At 34.8% G+C, this 22,825-nt stretch overlaps 1 protein-coding gene across 1 annotated transcript in view; it reads right to left on the bottom strand.

Moving 5' to 3' along the window:
- DIAPH3 (diaphanous related formin 3) overlaps positions 1-22,825 on the bottom strand; it is a 482,479-nt gene that overhangs the window by 159,254 nt on the left and 300,400 nt on the right. Inside the window, exons 23-24 of the mRNA XM_046664521.1 lie at positions 20,020-20,144; positions 11,850-12,014 (exon numbers count right to left, since the gene is read on the bottom strand). Of these exons, the coding sequence (XP_046520477.1) occupies positions 11,850-12,014; positions 20,020-20,144 (290 nt within the window). The remainder of the gene's footprint in view (positions 1-11,849; positions 12,015-20,019; positions 20,145-22,825) is intronic.

Below are 22,825 nucleotides of genomic sequence, written 5' to 3'. Positions count from 1 at the left end.
AGGGATCAGCAAACTACAACCCTTAGACTGGACGGTCATCTATTTTTCTAAGTAAAGTTTTATTGGAACATAGCCACACCCATTCATTTACATCCCGTGTAAGGCTGCTTTTGCACTGGTACAGCAGAGCTCAGTAGCTGCAACAGAGACTATATGGTCCACAAATATTTACCATCTGGCCAGTTAAAAAGTTAGCTAATCCTTGCTTTAGAAGATTCTTTAACAGAGGGATGTTCATGGAAAACATTATCATTATCTGTCTAGATGCAAATAGTTTAATTTTTGTCCTTCTTCTAAAAAGACCTCTTGCTGAGTATCCCAAATTGGAAGAAGAGTTTTTTTTCCTCAACATTTGAAGATACCTTTCTTCTGGCTTACATTTTGCTGACGAGACGTCACCTTTACCCAACTGTAATTGCACTGGTGGTCCTATCTTTTCTCTTCGGCTGCTTTTAAGATTTTGCCTTTAGTGTTCTATAGTTTCACTACAACATTTTTTCAAGTAAATTTTATTTAATCTGGTTTGGTATAGCTTGTATTTCCTGTTCTGTGGAATCTTGATCTGGAAAATTCTCAGCCATCAGTTCGAATATTGTCTTGCTTTCATTCTTTTGAGTCTATCCTTCTGAGACTTAGATAATACAAGTAGTAGGTCTTCTCATTCTGTCCTCCATGTTTTTTTTTTTCCCATTCATGATCTTTATTTTTTTTTAATTGCAGTAACATTAGATTCTAACATTATATAGCTTTCAGATTACATCATAATATATTTTGAATTCTGTGTAGATTACATCATGTTCACCACCCCAAAACTAATTATAGTCCATCCCCTCATATGTGAGCTTAATCACCCTTTTTGCCCTCCCCCCTCCTCCTTTCCTCTATGGTAACCACCAATCCAATCTCCGTTGCTATGTGTTTGTTTGTCGTTGTTTTTATCTTCTACTTATGAGTGAGATCATACGGTATTTGACTTTCACCCTCTGACTCATTTCACTTCTCATAATACCTTCAAGGTCCATCCATGTTGTCACAAATGGCAGGATTTCATCCTTTCTTATGGCTGAGTAGCATTCCATTGTGTATATATACCACATCTTCTTTATCCATCCATCCCTTGATGGGCACCTAGGTTGCTTCCAAGTCTTGGCTATTGTAAATAATGCTGCAATGAACATAGGGGTGCATATATCTTTATGCATTTGTGTTTTCAAGCTCTTTGGGATAAATAGTGAGCAGTGAGATGACTGGATCATATGGTAGATATATTTTTAATCTTCTGAGGATACTCCATACTGCTTTCCATAGTGGCTGCACCAGTTTACACTCCCACTAGCAGTGTACAAGAGTTCCTTAACAAGTCTTTTATACTTCTAATCATACCATCTCTCTGGATTGCATTCTGGAAAATTTCTTTAGATCTATTTTCAATTCACCATTTCTTTCTTCAGCTGAGTATAATCCGCTCTTTAGTCCATTTAATGTTTAATTTCGACCACCATGCTTCCACTTCCTTAAGTTCTGTTTGGTTCTTTTTCAAATCTGCTTGGGCATCTTTGGTAGTCTCCTGTTTCTCTCTCTCTCTTTAATCTCATCTGTTAATTCCTTTAACATTTCACATATTGTTATTCCATATCTGGAGTCTTGGGGGTTTCTATCTGTTGTTTTGGTTTTCTTCCTGATTATTTCACGACCCCAACCCCTTGTTTTTTTATGTGTTTGTTGACTGGGGTTAAGTGCTCTTATTTGATTAAACCTAATTTGCAAGAATCTTAAGGACCTAAATTGTAATGGCCACCTGCACAGAGCCTTGAATTTGCTTCTGTAAATAATCAGGGATCATTTCTAACCTGGATAAATTTAATTTGCTTTTGTCCTAGGCTCGTCTTTTTCAGTGTGCTCACCCTGCATTAAGCCCTGGTCTTGTTCTTGGCATCCCAGGGCAAGCCTAGCTTTCCCCTTTGTGTACCCACACTCAACACACAAGTCTCAGCTTTGTTCTTTTCTCTTTAACCCTTTTTGCCCTTGGAGACTCCCCTAACTTCTCACAACACAGCCATGTTTTAAAATAGTTTGTTGTATTGTGGTGGGATGAATCTTTCGGAGCCCCCACTACCATACTGTGATAAGCAAAGTCCTCAAAAGTGTGTTCTTGTAGACGACTGACCAACACTTAGATCTTTATTTCTTACGTACTTTGTATAATGTGGCAGTTCTTATACACTATATATTTTTCTGGGTACCTTATACATGTGTGTTTTAGGATCCAAAGGTGAACAATTTAACATTGGACAGCCATATAAAATCAGTCCTGGGTAGGCACTCAAAAAAAGTTTGTTAAACTGACAATCAAGAATGTCTTCAAAATACAATATTTCACTACTTTCAGAAATTATTTTTTAAAAAATCGATCTGAGCTTATCACTGCATATTAGAAAGACAGTATAATGGTTAGAAGGAGGAAACCTGGAGTCATATTATCTTTGTTTGAATTTCCATCTGGCACTAAATAGCTGTGTGACTTGTATCTTTACAAGTCCTCTTCTGTGAAATGGGCAAAATAGTACCTACTTTATGAGAATGTTGTAAGAATTAAATGAATTTAATAAGGTAAATGGCTTACAGAAGTGCCTGGCACATAGTGAGCCCTATATAAATGTTAGTAATTATTAATATTACTTTCATTATTACTAATTTATAATATTATTCTCAGTATTACAATATCATTAGTCAAGTGCGTCACACAATTATTTATCCAGCAATGAATCAAGGAAGACCCATTTTCTAGTTTACATCAATTACATATGTGTCTATTATATTGGATGAGTGCCAATTATCATAGTTCCTATGAGAATATAAGTGCATTCCATTCAGAGATGTTGGAATGTGATTGTATATTGAGTTGACAGGAAGTACCATTAAAGCATGCATCCAACACAGCTTAGATTACTTGGCAGGGAAGGTATAGAGGTGAATTAAATATGGAAGGCAAGGTGTAATCTTGACCACAAGTCTGGGTATTTACTTTTACAGATTTAATTTACGTGTATACATAGAAACACTGATTTTAATAATTCTAAATCTAATATGCTTTATAAGATTTTATTCTAGAAATGAAAGTTAGCATCCTGTGTTTTTCTCCTCAAGTAGTGCTTGCACTTGAAATTAGACATTCCTGATAAATTAACTTAAAACATTGCCCAGTCTTACAATTAATAGTTGTTTTGTTTTTTCCCCAAAAGCAAAATTTAAAAAGATCAATGTGCATATTACCCCTCTCCCAAAAAACCTTAAGAAATAGACTATATTCCAAATAGGCCTACTTGACAAATACATTAGTCTTATTTTATGCTCTAAGATAATATTGTAATAAAATATAAAAATGAGAGTATAAAACAGAAGTAGACTTCCATAGAGCCTGACTTTTTGATTGTACTTCATCTCTATTTCTGAGTCTTAGCCTATTTAAATAGTTTCATCTACCCAACTAAACATTTTTCAACATGTGTTAATAGCCTGTATATTTTCGTAACTTAGAAAACTAGTGGAGATTTTGTTATATGGAAAAAAAAAAGTTGAAAAGCTTATAAATGTCTTTTCAGTTTTATTTCTTTCAACATTAATGAATATTTAATGTATGTAAGCCAGGGGTCTCTTTAGTACAGTTTTCACTAAACTCGGAAATCTTTTCTTGTTGCCTAAAGTACTCAATTTTTGTCTCAAGTTGCCAAAATGAGATTAGACAAACTGAATTTAAATCTGCATGCTTTCCAGAGGGATGGGTGTTAGGTACCATGAAAACACAGACTAATTTCCTCAAAGTAAACCACCACGAAAGAGTCCAACACATCCCCACTAAATGCTTTGCTAGGAGTTCACCCAACCTTGAGAAGAGTCGATGCTCAACCACACTAAGGGACTGCTCTCTAGAAATTCCTGATGACTACATTTTCAGGAAGGAATGGAAAATATTTTAACTTAAAAACACTTAAAAATGCATCCTGTACATATTCCTTTACTGGAACACGAAAGAAAATAATATTTTTATGATTAATACTTGTCAAAAAAGTCTTTAAGAATATAAAACGTATGTGATCTACCTGTCAGTTTTCGATCAAGATTACTTTCTTTTATTACTAAATATAAAATTCCCCTCCAGGTGCAAAACATAAACGATGGGCTACAACTACCTCATGGAAAAGAAGTTTATTCTTAGAAACCCCAATCTGCAAGGATTACACAGTAGATGCTTTAGAAAGGAATCCAGAATGACAGTAAAAATTAATCAAATTAATTTCTCTGGTATTACGAAATCCAATAAAAAAATGCTATCAATGAGAACAGGAGAGCATGACATACTATACACTGGTACAAACAATTCATCCCCTTAACATTCAATATGAGGTGTTTTTAGTTGAACCATTTCTTAGTTATTAGTCGTTATTATTAGTTATTGTCAATTAGTTGAATTAGTTATGACCGTGAAACATATGAAAATGGAAAACTATCCTTTGAGAATGTCCCAAAGGATGTGCAGGGGCTGATGATTAAACTGTTTCAGGTTCAAGTTGCTCTTTATTGTAAAGTCAGACTCAGGTGAAACAACAAATTACTTACTAGCCCACCAGATATTAACATGGCTGACCCTTCATTAACTTTGCAATGAGTCTGTTTGCAACTCCTTCAAACATTTGGCAAAATTCTCAAATAAATGAGATATTTCAATCTATTCATCAACTTGTTTAATAAAGTATATAATGTTCCTTTTTTTTTTTTAAAGATTGGCAACAGTTGTTAGCTCAGGTGCCAATCTTCTTCTTTTTTTTTTCTACTTTTTCTCCCCAAATCCCCCCAGTATATAGTTGTATATTCTAGTTGTGGGTCCTTCTAGTTCTGGCACGTGGGATGCTGCTTCAGCGTGGCCTGATGAGTGGTGCCATGTCTGTCCCCAGGATCCGAACCAGCGAAAACCCTGGTTGCCAAAGCAGAGCTTGCGGATTTAACCACTCGGCCATCGGGCTGGCCACAAAATGTTCATTTTTAAGGTTTTCCCAAAGCAGGACATGATTTTCCATTAATTTTCTTTCTCTCTCCCAATTGTGAAGCTAAATAAGGACACAGCTTGGCCCACAATGACAGCCAGGAAGAACTGTGCTTAAAGGTAGGCTTAGTGATAGGGCAGCATTTTTTTGAGCTACTGCTAGTCATCTCTTCAAGGAAAACACCCAACTCAAACCTGACAAAATTCCACATGAACCTGATAATGTTTAAAACACAATATAAAGAGTAGCCTTTAGCTAATAGTGTCTTCTCTCTTTCTCTTGCTCAGAATGTGGAGAGACCAGTATATCCAATGTACAAAGAATATGCCATTTTATTCATTTTTTGTTTGTGATATCCTAGTTTAGTGCTGCCTTTTCAATTACACAGGTTCATATACTTATTGCTATGTGTTCGTTATTTAGTTGATTTCTTTTCCCTCCATTATCAATCATTGATCTTATTATATTAGAATAATCCAGTCTTTACCTTTTGCTATATTATTTCAGTGAACAAACAAAATACTTAAAATGCAAAAGGGAAATATAAATCACCAGACATTTAATCACACAGAACCTGTCAGTCAAACGCATTTAGTATCCCACTGAGCAATGCATAGTAAGAATAAATCTTATCAGTAAAGAGAAAAATGAAGCCAATTAGTCTAGGTGTGTTATTATTGTGAAAAGCCTAAAGAATAAAGATTAGAAGAACCTATCAGGATTAATTTTCAAGTTTGCAAACCCAAAATATTTAGTACCTAGAATTGATGTAATTCCTTAAAGAAAGAGATACTAAAGGATAAGAAGAAAACAAGATCCTATAGTTAGAATAGTTATGTTGCTCTAGGTTTCGAGCTTTTATCTCCAAGTACGATCTCAAAATAACAAGGGTGCCAGTGAAGATGATTTTCAAGTCATAAGCTCACCAAAATAAGCAAGGCTAGAAGATATTTCCTATTATAATTACATAAGCTGACTCAACATCCAGCCATAGGACTTTTACAGGATTTTCTTTTCTCTGATAACATATGAGTCAATCTACAAGATATAAGAAACACACGAAAAATACTTAGCACCTTGGAATTTCTGTTGGTCACCGAGATGGTCTATATAGTAGCAATCAGAAATGACATTTAGAGTTGACAAGCATCAAATTTTTATAATTTAAATGGTTTGGCAAAATGAATTTTGTTCTGGCTGTCCTCTGTATGAAAAATATTTTACACTAAAAATATCCTTTCATTGGATGATTTCATTTTTGTTTGGTAAATCAGTACTTTAATAAATTGTATTTCATCAACACATGCAGGAAGATTAAATGACATAATTGATTTTATATTTATTCACTACACAGTGTATTTTAATTGCAGGAACCAAAATGAATGACAAATCCTTAAATGGATGAAACATAACTCTAACAAAATTGTAGAAATAATCTAAAGACACAACTATCAATGAAATATAGGTAGCTATTTATTTAGTTCAAAGTATTCTATAGGAAAGCATAAAATTAAAAAGGGATAAAATACTTAAAATATCAATCTTTTTATAACGAGATGGGAAAGGTGAAAGTTACTATACTTTTATTCTTTGTAGATAGCTAACTTGTTTTGAGGCTATAGGTACATTATGTCATTTGATCTTCAAAATGTAATCTTCCTAAGACACACATGCTGTTATTAATAGGAAACTGAGGCTCAGTAAGGTTAAATGACTCTCCAATGTCAGAGCCTGCACTCAACCACTGCTGTCTTCCCAACAGTGAGGCGGACAGCAAATCATCACTATTAAAAACAAACACACAAATAAAGAGAATGAAGCTTATTGCAGGCAGAATTCATAAACCACTTAAGTTTTGAAGAAATCAGACAAAATCCTTTCTCTTTGTCATCACATAGTTCAGATGGGAGGCAAATCTGTGGGAAATAAAGTTTAGGGAGGAACAGACTAGATTTTATGGATTAGAAAATAAAAACTTCAAAGTTCAGCACTTTCATATATATGTAAACCCAGTGTACAAAAAAAGAAAAAAAGAGACAATACAAGGCTCCCCACTTTCTGTGTGCACAACAGTAATCCCTTTTAAGGCAGATTGCTTTCTATTGCCCTTGAAATCCTAACCCTAAAGCAAGGTGTCCAAATATGCAGTCTTAGAAACTACTTATAAAGGATGTCTAGTTCCTTTTCAGTACTTTAAAATCCCAACAGAAAAGGCTCATGTGCTTAGAAAAAAGCTACACAAACCCCAAAGCCTGACTTCTTTAAGTGTAGTCACATCAATTCTATATGGGAACATATGAAATTGTCAACTCAGAGGGTCTACACAGCAATTACGTATTTCCAATTAAAACAGAAAACATATTCTTAATAAGTATAATTTGGCAGAAAAATTGTTTTCAAACATGGTATCTAGAAAGGGACAAATAACAAAGGAGTGCAGAATGTGGAAGTACTTCTCTAAGATGAGATGTTAAGCAAAACAAACGAGGTGTCAGACGAAAGTTGCCTAAGGAGTTCGGAGTGTCGCTGCACTGTGCTAATAATTCTTGTTAAAGAAACAGAACAGCAAAAGAACTTTCAATGATCAGGATAAGAAATGAGATTGCTAAAGAAGAAACCATGTTAATTCAGGCTTTGGTGAGTAAAAGCAGTTTGAGCAAAATTCTCTAATATGAATATGAATGGGAAGCTGGACCAGGACAGACTATGTTTCAAGCCCACAGTGACCAAAGAGAGACACGAGAACTGGATTTAAACTCAAAGGACAAACATGGACATACTACAGCTGTTGAATAAGGTAAAGGGGGATAGGGAGGTCCTAGCAAGATTCAAGAAAAATTCCATAATGAGCTCAATTTATCCTCTAGAATTCTGCATATCTCTATGAAAAACAGGTACATTGACAATGGCGTGTAACAATGAATCTAAAACCAGCCACAAGTGGAAAACGATGATTATTGTTATACAACACTATAAGACTAAAGGCATGAGCTTCATCTGGTGAAGCTTGATGCCTGGTAGGCCACCAATTTACTCAGCCTGTAGTGCGAGGTCAAACATTTCCACCTAGTACCTCCAATTTGACCTTCAAGCTTTGTGCGAGTCCTATAGGAAATAAAAATCTATCATAGAGAGGTGCTGACTCTCTACCCCTTGCTTTAACCCTCACCCTGGCCACAAGCCTTTACATTAATAGGTCTCTAATTTTAAAGGAGAGCATTTTATGTTTGAAACAGAACCAGATCTGCAAACATTCTTCTATCTTGAGCTCATCAATGTAAATAGAAAGTTATTCTACCAAGGAGTAAGGAAATAAAGTAGGTCTTGTGCTGATCTCCTCTAAGTTACCAAAAACATTCTTAAAAAACTACATTTTGACTTTTCTTAAAAACTCTCTGGGCAGCAGTGTACCTGAAAATGTTTAAAAAAAAAAAAAAAAAAGGACAGGTTTGGTAGTCAGGCAAGCCTCCATTCAAATCCTCACCCCTATCAATTCTGAAGTGACTCTGCAAAGGCACTGAGTTTCCCAACCCTGCAGCCACCTCATGGGTACCATTCTGTACCTCACAAAAACTCTGTGAAGACTAAGTGAGATGACACATGTAAAGCATCGAGTACAGGGTCTCAGCAATTCAATCAGTGGCAACTGGTTTTGGTTTTGTCCTGTTGAAGATGGTGATAAAAATAAAGCTAAATAAAATTACAGTATAAACGTAATCTCTATTTCTTGGAAGTTGATCATAGTTCCAAATAGAAACCATCCCCAACAAGCATACTTTCTAGATTGTTAAAACAACAACAAATTAATTCCCAGTTGAGAATCCCTAACTAGAAAAGGGGTGAGTTAAATTGCTGTTACAACGAACAGCTGTTCCTCAGAGGAGGCTACAAGATCATGAAACTCTTCCCTCTTGGCCTACATGGCTTGAGGCAGCAGAGTGAACAGATGTTCCTTCTTTAGTTATTGGAAAAAGGCTCTCAGAGAGAGACAGAGAGAAGGAAAAAAAAAAAAAGAACCTGAACAGTTATATCTATGCAAATTAGTTGTGAGATCCTAGTAACACTAGTGAGAGATTGTATAAGTTAGTCAAAGGTATAGTAAACGGCTTTGAATAAAAGTGAGCCACTCTTTAACTGCTTAAGTTTAAATTCTAGGGCAATCCTAAAACACAAATATTTTTAGATAAATTATGTACAAACTAAATTACTATTAAAAATAAAAGTAGCCACATTTTTTATTTTGGGGGAGTTAAGTTTCAAGTTAGTCCTGTTAGTCCTATTAATCGTAATTCCTACATTTAATAGGCATTAATACAGTTCAGCCACATATGGCACAGACTCTGCAGCCAGACTCCCTGGGTTAGAATCTCAGTTCAGCCACTTGCCAGCTGTGTAACAATGGACAAGTCACAATTTCTGTAAGCCTCAGTTTCCTCATCTGTAAAACAGGAATAACCATAGTACACATACCACATCTGGTGGTGGTTGTAAGGATTAAATGAATGAATGCAGCACTTGGCCCTTGGTTGGCAGCATCTGTGTTAGAGAATGTCACTCATTGTAGATGGGAACATCTGTTACTAGATAAAGTGAAGTCTGGGCAGAGATCAGAAGGCTAAGCACAATAATTCACCCAGGCAAAATATGGAAGGAGTGCTCCAGGCATAGGCAACAGCAAGTAGAGTGGCCTGAACTTGAGAGAAAACATTCCATGGAAAACTGCCATAGTGGGGGGCAGGTGGAGAATGAAGACAGTGGTTCCAGCTCCTTACGTGTGAGACAAAATGGACCTCCAATTTACAGTAAAATTTGCTGCTCATTCATGACCAGGAATCATGAATGCCAGTGCACGAAGTAACAAGGTAAATATATTTTAACAGTATTTCTTAAAAAGAAAATATGTATTTTTGCCCATTGTATTAGTGTGGCTTTCCAGAACAGACCTTCGACACATTAAAGTTTCCTATCTATCACTAATATTTTCATACTGACTCACTGAAGTTAACCTGGTTTCCAGAGTTGAATAGTATGGAATTAAATAGCAAACTAAGAGGTGAACGAAAATTGTTCACCATAAATCACGTATTTAGCATCAACTACCTAGCTTAGCCCAAGGCCCAGATTTACAAAGACACCTTTATCAGGCAGGGTATTCCAAGGGCTTAGAGGCGATCTCCTGAGATCCAGTCAAGGGTCAGTACTTTCTTTGAAATGTTCAGGATTTCAGTACCTCAGGCCCATGGAGTTAACTTTTTACCACATAACAATCTATCAAGCAACTACCACGTGACACGAGCTGTGATAAATACTTAATACATATTATCTCATTTAATACTTAAACACTCTTATGAGAAAGGACTTAACATCCCCTTTAACAAATATGGAAACTGAGGCTCAGGAAGGTTAGTTTTTATAGTCACATAACTAGTGTGGAATCCATACTTAGATGGCAAAGTCTTTGCTACTTCCACGAAGCCATGTTGCCTCATAAAACATTATAAAAATTAAAATATATTATACGTCACACATATAGGCACACAATAAATGTATTTAATAATCAAATTCATTTCTGGTAGTGAAAAAATAATTTAAAGAATCACTTTGAATTTGTGGAGGAAATCACCAGAGCTGTGAGTAAATGTGTATTTATTGCAGACTAGCTTCCCTTCAAAATATTCAGTTTTGGGGGCCAGCCCCCTGGCTGAGTGGTTAAGTTTGCGAGCTCTGCTTCAGCAGCCCAGGATTTCACCAGTTCAGATCCTGGGCGTGGACCTATCACTGCTCATCAAGCCATGCTGAGGTGGTGTCCCACATAGCACAACTAGAAGGACCTACAACTAGAATATACAACTACGTACTGTGCGGCTTTGGGGAGAAGAAGAAAAAAAAAAAAGATTAGCAACAGATGTTAGCTCAGGTGCCAATCTTAAGAAAAAAAAAAATACTGAGTTTTTATTAAAAGGTTATCTAATCATAACCAAGAGATTGTAACCAAGTCCAATAAATTCAGCAAGAAAAGTTTTCCTGAGAGTTAAAAGAATGAGCTCTAAATTCAACCTTCCTTTTCTTTATACTTCAGAACTTTTAATCCCCACAAACATTCGCTGAAATACAGAAATGACTTACCCATCTATTAAGAATAACATAACTTTTCGTTGTACAAATGTATCGCTGGTTTCCCTAGGGAGGTAACAATACTTTCTCACTTTAATACGTGTGTGGTTTTCCCCCCATCTAGTCAGCTAATACTTTTCAAAAGATCTTTTTAATGCCTAAATGAAAGGATTCCACATCAAAGACCTGACCTCCCTATTAAAGTATCTAAAGGAAACCCTAGGAATATAAAATCCATTCAAAGGCAAATCGCAGGTAGCTTATTGTACAATGCATTAAGAAAAGACAAGGGAAAAAAAGCTTCATAAGAGCTACACGGAATTTGGTAAAATTATACCACAAAAATACAAATTGATTTTAAGTATAAAGAAACAAATTCATAGCCAAAAACGTATTATAAAAGTGCTCTCTAATCAACCAGGAGGGGAGTCTTTATGAAAAACTTCAGAATTTGTCACTTTTTCAATCAAAATTTCAGATTATAGCTTAATGTTGAGAAGGCCAAAAAAGAGAACAAACCACACATTTTTCAATAGATTTAAAATCTGAAATTTTTAAAGCTAACTTTCAACATCAGAAAAGGTAGGTTTTACTATAGACAACAGGAGTGGAATGAAGTAATGAAATAAAATAATAGATGAGATAGTGTAGATACACATACTATATTAAAAACATATTAAATTTTTAACATACCATGACTGTGGTTCTGAAATTATTCAAGTCAGTCAAAAAGTCTTCCACGGACACCTTCTTCACATCAATGGCATAGTATTGCATTATACTCTGGTATAACTTTTCCATGTTTTCATGTAACTTTGAAAGTTTCTCATATTGTTCTTTTGCACTGATCACAAAGCTGTACATCATAGTTAAGGCACTCTGAAATTTACAAAGTAATGTCTTAGGGGGAAAAAAATCTTTAAGACCAATGTTTCAGTTTAATTTTAGCCACTATTATACATCTCCGAGATGCCAAAATTACCTCTCATATTAACCATTCTTAAAAATTCAATCTATACTGTACAGCGATGAAAATCTTAAATTTGATTTCTAATTAACTCTGGCAAAATTATCAGAAAATTTAAATATTTATATATTTAAAATTTTTCGTTTAGAATTGACGTCAAGGAAATTTTTCTTCCTATTTGCCTACCTATATTACTCAGATGATGCAATACGATTTAAAACTCTAGTTCAGTAGTTGCAATTGAGTAATCACGATGAAACTGAAACCAGTAACAGTCATAAGCATAGCAGTTGAACCAGACAACCTGGGGTCAATTTCTAGCTCCTACACTTGGTAGTGTCATGCCTGTGGGCAAATGCCTTCACCTCCCTGGTACCACAATTTCCTCACCTATAAAATGGGAATAATAATAATATCACTATCTCATAGGGCTGTGGTGAGGACCGAGTGAGTTAATATGTGCAAAGTTCTTAGAAAAATGAATGGCATTTAGTAGTACATATAAATACTTGGTATTATTATTGCCTACTTATTCATTTTAAGCTTTAAGGTTCTAAAAGCAATCAAAAATAAATTTAAGAGTTACATTAAAAACTTCTTATATCATGTAAGTAAATTCATGTTTTAAAATTTCTCCTTGGGAAAATTGGTACATAATTTCTTCTAGGCATTACACAATTTAAAATAATGATAACACAGACACGGACATACAGAAATGTTTTTCTCTGATTTATGAAAACTTAGTTCAAACACACTGAGACTGAGAAGACTCACTGTGTGAATGTGGTGGTGGCATTAGAACCCATTTTCCAGACAAACTATAGAATTTCCTCTGTGGTATGACTGCTGATGCAGTCGGCTATAAAATCAACACACCACATTCTGAAAAGATGACTCTGTTAGAGCATCAGTCATAATTGTCTATGGCTCCTCTAAATTGGGACATATAAAGAAATGAAACATGCAGAATTAAACTTACTGAAGTCATCTTATTTTCTCTAATGCAAAAGGATGAAAAGACATTAGCAAAATAACAAACCAAAAATGGAATGTTTACATCTAAAAAGAAAAATTCTCCACCATTTAAAAAAGACATGTTTCCTCTGGTCAGAGCATTCCCCAGTGGAGGATGAAACAAGGAGACTTATCCAGGCCCTTTTGAGAAAAAGAACGGAAGACGGAAAACGAAAGCAGCAGCACGGCTGCCAGATAGATGGCGAACCCAGGGGGCAAAGATGAATCGTAATAATTAGAACCCAACGTGCCCACAAGGAATCAAGGCATCACAGTCTACCACAACTCACCTGTAACCCAGTCCACAGACAGTTCAGATTATCTATTGCCCTTCTATGCCTGTTTTTCTTTATACTATAAAAAGCTATAAAAATAGTATTTTAGAACAGAGACGACTAGAATGTAAAGAGTCTGGATTCTAGTGCAAGAGCTGTTTTTTTTTTTTTTTAACGACATTGAGAAAATGGATAGATCTTTCTGTGCCTCAGTTTATTTTCATCTGAATAGCAAAATGCCTCTTTATAACTTCTAGAATCTAGATCATACAGTAACAATGGTTGATGCATTTATATGTGGTATCATTTTTTAATTCTTGGATGAAAAACAAAAGATTTTGCATAATTAGTCAAATCACAAGAAACTACAGCAATATAGTCACATGGGACAGGTTTCTATATACTTTGTCTTGTGAAATAATCCATATTCATGAAATGTTGTAGGTAAAGTGAATTTATGTAAATAAAAATCACATTTGAAATGCATTCAGAAACTATCATTGAATGGAACACATGATGATTCATTTGTAATGTGAAATAAGCATCCCTTCGTTTACCTTGTAACTTCAGAAATTAACACTGGTTTACTTATTCAATCTATACACTCTCACCTAAAATTATTTATGTCCCAGATAGAGACTATATCTACAAGGATTATTTATGCATCTTTAACTCTTGTCTAAAAGAGAAATTGTTTTCTGCCTTTGCTTGGTCAAACCTATCATTCAAGACTTCGTTCCATTCTTCCTCTTCCACAAAGCCTTCTTCTCTAATCTCTACAGCTATGAGTGATCATTTGTTCCACTGCATATGTAGTATTTGTAGTAAGGAAGTCGTGAGTTTTCCCTTCTAGTCCAATTCCCTGGTAGTGTTTTGTCCTTCAGCAGCCTCTTTTCTGGGGGAGGGTGGTCACCTCTGATTGTCAGCTCCTTCTCCAGATGCTGTATTCCACCTTCTTAGCTGTATTAAGTCTAATCATCTGCAACTACATTGGTGTCAATTACTTATTTCACCCTAGAGTCATCATTCTTAAACTTTGGTGGGGAGGGTAACAGGCCTCCTCAAAGGTCTGACGAAAGGTATGGAACTTCTATTCATAAAATTGCACACGTAGGCCTATATACACACACACACACACACACACACACACACACACAATTTGGATGTAATGTTGAGAGCTAAGAGAATCGCTGAAAAAGCAATTATCCTGGATAATAGGGTAAGGACACTACTTTGATGGGCGTTTCTAATTGCATGGTTCTACAGCTACTCCTTGTCTGCCCTTTCCACTGCTTGTAAGGCTTTGAGTTCTAATAATAGGCAACTCATAAATACTTGTAATTTTATTCTAATTCTTGGGAATATGCCCACTCTCAAGAATCAGTTTGGTAAATAGGTTAAAATAAAGCTGTAAGTATTATTCTAAAACATTTTTTAAATTTTCAGGTACGAATGAAAAGTTCAGGTAAGAATCAAATGAAATAGAAATATGCTTGGGCATAGTTAATAAAACAGTACTGTTTTTTTCTTTTTTGAGGAAGATTAGCCCTGAGCTAACATCTGCTGCCAATCCTTCTCTTTTTGCTGAGGAAGACTGGCCCTGAGATAACATCCATGCCCACCTTCCTCTACTTTATATGTGGGATGCCTGCCACAGCATGGCTTGCCAAGCGGTGCCATGTCCACAACTGGGATGTGAACCAGCAAACCCTGGGCCGCCGAAGCAGACCGTGCACACTTAACTGCTGCACCACCAGGCTGGCCCCAAAAGAGTACAATTCTATTAAAAGATGTGGTGGGAAGAAGACCAAGAGCCAAAACCATGGAAATTACATGGTCTTGTTCTAACAGCTAGAGAGCTTTATAAGTTAATTTTTCTTATCATTGTTGTCTATAAAACAATTTGCTCCCAAAGGAAATGAAATGGAGCTTTGAATAGCTGGAATCCCTCAGAAGAATGGCAAAATTGTGACTGAACTGAAACAATTTTAGAAATAGCCAAATTAATTCTCAGAATTTTAAAATGATTGTCTGATAGGATGGAATAAATGGTTACATTAATGAGCACTCTACATCATTATTGATGGGCTACTCCCTCATTAAGGGATGGTGAAACATTCAGACAAAAAAATCATCATGATCCAAAAGACAAAACAAACGTAGTCGTTCTTGTGCCAATTGTTAAACTCCAGCTAAAAGTAATGCTCATGTCAGTAGTAGTAAGGCTTTATTTTTGGCTTAGCATCAAGCCCTATACTTGCAAAGAGCTTTAGAGAAACAGGTGAGCTACTCAACAAAATAAACATTTGATAAAATTTATTACAAAAATATTGATGTATATACAATTACTTGATGTTTTTATGAAATATATTTTCTTTTCCTTTACCAGGACTAGGCCAAATTCTCATAAATTTCTATTTGAACCACTCTAATCCTCCCACTTGAAAGGTATATGACAACCAGATCTGTGTTCACACACACTGAACCACAAATATTTAGTGTTGGTCAACTAAATAACAAGACTAAGATTTGGGATTCAACTCCTGGTCAGCAAGTATTGCTCATTCCCAAACTACCCAGCACAAATATATTCCACATTTATTCTCATGCTTTGCCCTCATTATTGCACTTCCTCCATCAAGGATGTCTACTACTTCTAATAACACATCTTACAAGGACCAGCTTCAATCAGTCCTACATGTCTAATACCTTTTATAGATCTTCTTAAGTACCCAGGATCCAGCCAGCCAGGCAGCTAATCTATAAGTATTCACTGAACCCTGTCATACTTCCCTTTTCTAGGCACCAGGGAAAACAGCAGTTAACAAGAAAAGCAAAGTCCCTGCTTTCATGCAACATTCATTCTAGAGTATGCTGACAGATAACAAAGAAGTAAAAGAGGGAGATATTCAGATAGTAAAAAGCGTGATGAAGAAAATGAAAGCTTGTGATGTTATATAGCAATAGATGCTAACTTACGTTGGGTAGTCAGGGAAGTCCTGGCCAAGAAGGTGACAGTGACTGAAACAACTGAGGTCTGACTCTAAAGCAGCAGTGAGCACTAAGTTGTGTAGCACCCTCTGTGAGTGTGGTAAGACTTCAGGGAAGGAAAACATCACTATAGACTTGAGGATCCATAGAAGAAGAGAAGCAGGATAGTTTAACTTGAGTCTTAAAAGCTTGTTAAGAATGGGTTAAATGAAGACAGGCAAGAGAGAAAGAAGAAGAAAGGGAGGAGAGAGAAGTCTAATTCAAGAAAATAAAAATCTGTTCTTACACATCACTCAATTACCCAACTTCCCACTCTTGAAAATGGACTGTGGACTACACAATTTACATTTCACCCATTCCACTCTTCTGTTACTTCCTAACCACAGTTGAATTAAATAAAAATGTATTGAATTCCTTTACGTGAAAAATGCTGTGCTTTATGTAACGTGGACTATAGACATAAGTAAGATTTAAGTCTTTCTCTCAAGGAATTTATTGGGATGGGTTTAGCATCTAGGGAGTAGTAATTTCAGAAGTGCCTAAAATATCTCCATATAGCGGAACAACAAAAAGAAAGAGTGAAAACAAAGTGGGATTGTAATGAAGAAAGTTAAAGACTTTAATATGGGAAAGAGTCAAGGAACTTGTCATTTAAGTTGCAATAAACACAAAAATACATAAATGTCTAGCGAGATGATTTTTTCTAAGAGCCTCAGGAGAGGTGGCAGAAAGAGAAGAAAATAGAATGGTAAACTCTTGTGCAAGGAGAATTTCAAGGGTGATGCTCTAGACTCTATCTGTTATTTTCCTTAAAATAAGAAATAGTCCAGAATTTAAAGGTCAAAAGAAAAGAACAGGCCCTGGATAACACAAATCCTGGCATTTTCTTAATTTTCTCACTGATGAAAATTTAATAAGTATGTATACCTCACATGTAATAGTTTGCATATAACAATATTAGTGACCCTACCATGAATTCTTGTTACACATTTTTTCAAGCAAACATTTACACTGGAACTATTCAAATCTAATTATATTTCTAACCAGACTTAGCAATTGGAAAGTAACATACTTATTACTAGAAAGTCAATGTGATATGTATGAAATAATTGCGCATGCCCTTTAAAGGATGTACTGGATTCACAGTATTTTACATTAAGGAGGGAATGTAGAGGAAGAATGTGCACTGGAAGAATAAAAATTTACTATAATTGAATGTTAATAGTGAAATTTCATATTAAAACAAAATCGTATCATTATAATTTAACCCAATTCAATTAACAGATTATTTAATAGTTCACTACATCATGATTGTTTAAATATCTACTTGTAAAAATACATCCTTAAGAACTTAGATAATACACATATTCTTTCAGAATTGGCTGATGAACCAAATGTTTGATGTGTGCTTCAACTAATAAACACCAAACCTTAAAACATAAACAGAGCTTGAGCATTAATAACCCAAACTTTAAATACATTTTTATTCATTGTGCATTTTAGTTTCCAAATTCTTCCATTTTCTAAGATCTAAGAACCTCACAATTTGTCATTTTAATAAGATCTGCATAAATGTATTTAATATTCAAAATCTGACTTGTTGTCAGTCCTAATTAAAGTAAACAAAGCTTTGCAATGAACGAATTTAATTACTTCAAAACTAGTATGTCTAACTAAGATGAAAAGCAAGCGAGTGCAATCTAATCTCAGCAAAGAATATTTATGATTATAAGCTTTGTCAATAGCAAAGTGCACCAACTGTTCATATATCTGACTTCCAAGAGCTACATGAATGCTAATCAGTTCATTAGAGGCTTCTAGGTTGTGATATTTAGCAACAGGATGTAGCTGCTTTCTTGTCCATGGAGTATAATTGTACTCAGAATGAAAAATTGTTTCCAACAAAGCATCATCCTTCCTGTTTCTGATTTCCTCCTGGTTGCTTTTTATGAGTTGCATACCTTTCAACAAGCCGACATCATTCAGCTTCTTGTGTCATACGAATACAAGTATAGATAGGTCGTGAGACTGTCTGCTGAGCAGAATTCTACAACCTTTACTCTAAGCTCAGGAATGTATCTTAGGATATATGTTCCAGAAACCTAAGCTTCATAATTAACACACTCACAGTGTATTACCAAAAACCTTATGCAAGCAAAATCTTTTCTAAAGTGTTTTCTATCTGTAGGGAACAATAATAAGTACTTTGATTAAAACTACTTAATGATTAAAATAAACTGTCATGAATATTTTAACAAGATAAAATGATTGAGGGGAAAAAAGCAAAGGATGATAAAACTGATGTCACTCTGCAATGACCAATTTAGTTTTAGAAAGCGTACTTTGTCAAATGAGAAGGTGGTACAAAAATATATTTTTGATGGATAAACATAGACTCCATCTTTAGTTTTAGAAAAAACAACCATCTCCAGTGTAGTGATAAAGGCGTCCAGCCTAATAGAAGAAGAAACTGGAAGGGCAGGAAAGATAGGAAAGGAAACAAACACATTAGCCTGAATTGATTGTTGCTGGAGTGCATTCTTATAATATTTCCCAAAAGAGACAGTGAAGAAAGCTAAAATTGAACTAATTCACAATTAAGCTGAAAGCATATGCAATAAAATCTATGACAAGCCAAATAATAATTTTGTGATTCACCAAATCTCAGGGGAGAAGAGATAGAAAGAGGAAAAGTAGTTATTTTCTTTCAAGTATCCCAGTTTAAAATAAAATATTAGGAGTATCTATAAGAGCTCATTTTAGAAGTGGGTTATACTTTCATATAGAATTCTGAAATCCATATGGGATCTTAATAACGCACAGTAGTAATACTTTATCATAACAGAAAAGATAGCAGTCTCTAATTTCACGGAATGGTTTGCCAAGTAACTCAACATCAGTTTCAGAAAATAAAATGAAGTTTATGACTTCAATTACTCATTAGAGACTAAGCCACAAAGTTAGTGAAACCAAAGATAACTGAATTCAAAAGAAACTTTAAATTAGGCAAGACACAAGCCTCATGATATTAATTTTATATACATTCACTCATATTTGTCAACTTTATTTTGGGTTTGGAGAACACCTACAGAAGCAGTGACTGTGACAAACTCAATTTTTATTTTGGAACTATGTATTATTTCTAAAGGAAATATTAAAGTTTGTGGAACATGAGGTAATTTTTAATATATTTCAACCCTTGAATTTAAGCTGACTAGTCACACCAGCTTATAAAGTCTTTATCTGCTTCATGAAACATTTCAAAATATCTAAATCACATCATGACATTAGATTCAAACTTCCTCAAACTGAGTTTTCATATGCTTTCAATTTACCATGAAAATCAGAAGAAAATAGGGCATATGGAAGGGAAAAGATGAGAGAAAATATTATCCAAGTAGATAAAAAGAAAAAAAGAATTGAAACCAATAGAATACATTTCGGCATTATTCATGATAGATAAACACTGATAAATTTCCCTGCAAGGAGGTGAAGGTTAAACCTACAATTTGGCACCATAGCGTGACCTCTGGTTATGCAAGCATATTTATAACATTAAATAAATTGTAATTCTAGTTGACTAGTGACTTCAGTTATTTAGCTATCAAAAGGATATGGACATCTTTGTCACAAACTTATCATGCAAGTCCTCAGGAGGGGGAAAGGTTTCCAAATCCTTCTCAAGCTGTTGAAGCTGCCTTCCCATCTGCTTCAGATTCTTTTCCAGCGTTTCTACAGAGACTTAAAAGAGTGTATATTAAATGACTTGAAAGGACAAAATTACAATATATAAAAGGTAAAACACTCTAGAAACAAAACATTTGTAAAAGCCTTACAATGATAAAGAAAATTCGCTATAATAAAGGAAAGAGAAATTTCACTATTTCTTTGATAACTTTTTGATTTTTAAATCTAGGAATAAAGGAAATTTAATAAGAGTCTTTAAAACATAAGATGAAATTTAGGAAATGAACAAACCACACTTAAGAAATGCACAAGTTAGAGTTCTTCACCTCTATAAATACTATAAAATAATCAGTCTATTCAGATAAAGAGAGGCAAAGAAAGACTATGTTTTTAAAATTAAAGCTATTTCAGTATAATTTTAATATTTTTCAAAATCATGATCTCTTGAGAAGCAACAGTGAATACATGGGAAAGATGGAGAAAAGTGTACTCTATCGTCCAAGCTGATCTACGATAGGAATGAGGAGGCATCAGAGGCTATCTGTGTAACATGTGAAACAAACGTATGGTTACAACCCTTGTTCAATACAATGGAATAGAAGAGAGGCATGAAAAATAATGTTGTATCAGAACATGGGGATTATTTGCTTTTGTTTTTTAAACTAGCTGTACATAAAATAACGTTTGCTATTCTCACATATTAATAGCGGTTAATAAAACCTTAACATATTTTGTTGTAAACACAGTGAGCAAGCTAATTCTCAGATATAATGTTTAATGAATCCAACGATTGAACTCTCCAGAGAGCTACATGTAATAGCTGTTGATGCCCAAAGAGTGATGATTCTTGAACCTTTGGCTCTCACTGTAGTGATGGTGTTCAGAAGTTATACTGGTGGATATTTTCTCCATAATTTTTGCTACTCATATTTCCCCTGTGATCCTTAAATTTGAAACAATAACTCAATCAATAGTGAACATAAAATATTTCTATCACGATAGCCTTTATTGTATTAATTAATTCAATCTATTTCACTCATGTGCCCAAATATCTTGCTGTACACTGCTCATGGTGGTAACACATATTTCCTATGCCATGCTCTTTCATTTTTATGTCTGTCTGTCAATTATTCACAGCCAAGACACCTATTTGATCAGACCTATGGTGTTTCATTTACTCTTCTCATTTCCAAATCGTGTTTTGCTTCTTTTCAAGATCTCTATCTGCATTACAAGAAGAGATTCCTTTTGCCAGTCTATTTGATCTCTCCTCTAACGTCTCATTAGCATTTCCTCTATCACTTCTCAAGAAATCTTACAGGTGGTTCAGTTACTTTTATACTTCCTTAAACTTTGAAATTTCTCATTAAATAAAGTTCAAAAACACATAAAATCATTTTATTAAGTAAATATGTGCTCAAAAGTTTATAAGCCATACCATTTTATGCTGTGAATTGGGTTCAAAAAGCAAGAGTTTTAGTAGCATAATAATAGTAGTAGTAATAGTCATAATGGTATTAGTAGCGACAATAACATAGTAATAATAGCAGCTACATTTACTGAGTCTTTATGTATGTCAGGTATTATCTTACACATTTTCCACTAATAAATTTGTTTTAATCCTCACAACATCAGGAAATAGGTATTGTTCTTCTCCCTGTTTTAGAGATGATGAAACCAGAGTTGAGTGAGTGAAGTAAAAGTTAAATAACTGAAAAAATGGTGAAGCCAGAATTTGAACTGAGGCATTGTAATCCCAGACTTTATTTTTACCCATTTTGCTATAAATTACAAGCCACATAAATTATTTTATTTTTTACAACCCTACCTACCTATCAGTAACATTTAAATACATAGATGTAGTTTTCACATGATGACTTCTTTTGTACATTCTTGCCTAGTGCAATCACAGGTAATCCACATATGGCTAAACCCAGGGGAATATACTTAAGCATTCTGGATGGACGACAGATAGATTTGCTACTATATTTTTTAAATGAACATTTAAATTTAATGTATTAACATACCTTTGAACAAAACCACATACTTAAAATATTATGATTTACTCTACTGATCAAATTTTACTACACACACACACAAAGTTTGGGAAATATCTAGAGAAAAGACAAATAAAAGTCTGAGGAACTCCCTTGTAACAAAAAGTACAAGGTAAAGATTGGAAAGGGACCTAGTTAGATTATTTGTTTCTTCCTGACATCTAATGCATCACTCCAATACCTACCAATTCTCCGACACGCACTGGGCATCTTTCAACTCAATTCAATTCTGACACTAACTACCTGGAGTTAGCACAGACCCCAGAGATTTAAGGACTCAGACCCACAAGACTGCTCTCACTTCAGAGGATAGTCACAAGTCCCAGAGACCACCCATACTCCTGACCAACTGGCTGCACATTCAGGGGTTCCCATGCCCCACACCTACTCCCCCTGCTTATTTTCCATAATTTGCTACGATGACTCACAGGACTCAGGAAAATACTCTACTTGCTATATAGTTTTTATTCTAAAAGATATAACTCACAATAGCCAAATGGAAGACAAGCATAAGGCAGGAATGGGGGAGGGAGGAGGTGGTGCAGGTGCACCACCCGCCCAGCACATAGATATATTCACCAAAACAGAAGCTTCCTTTGTCCCATTGTTTCAGTTTTATTGAAGCTTCATTACATAGGCATAGTTGATTAAATCATTGGTCATTGGTGACTGAACTCA

Source organism: Equus quagga, chromosome 6 (assembly GCF_021613505.1).
Source record: "Equus quagga isolate Etosha38 chromosome 6, UCLA_HA_Equagga_1.0, whole genome shotgun sequence".
NCBI lineage: Eukaryota > Metazoa > Chordata > Mammalia > Perissodactyla > Equidae > Equus > Equus quagga.
Note: the sequence above shows the minus strand (reverse complement) of the source record. Positions and strands in the feature narration are given on the sequence as shown.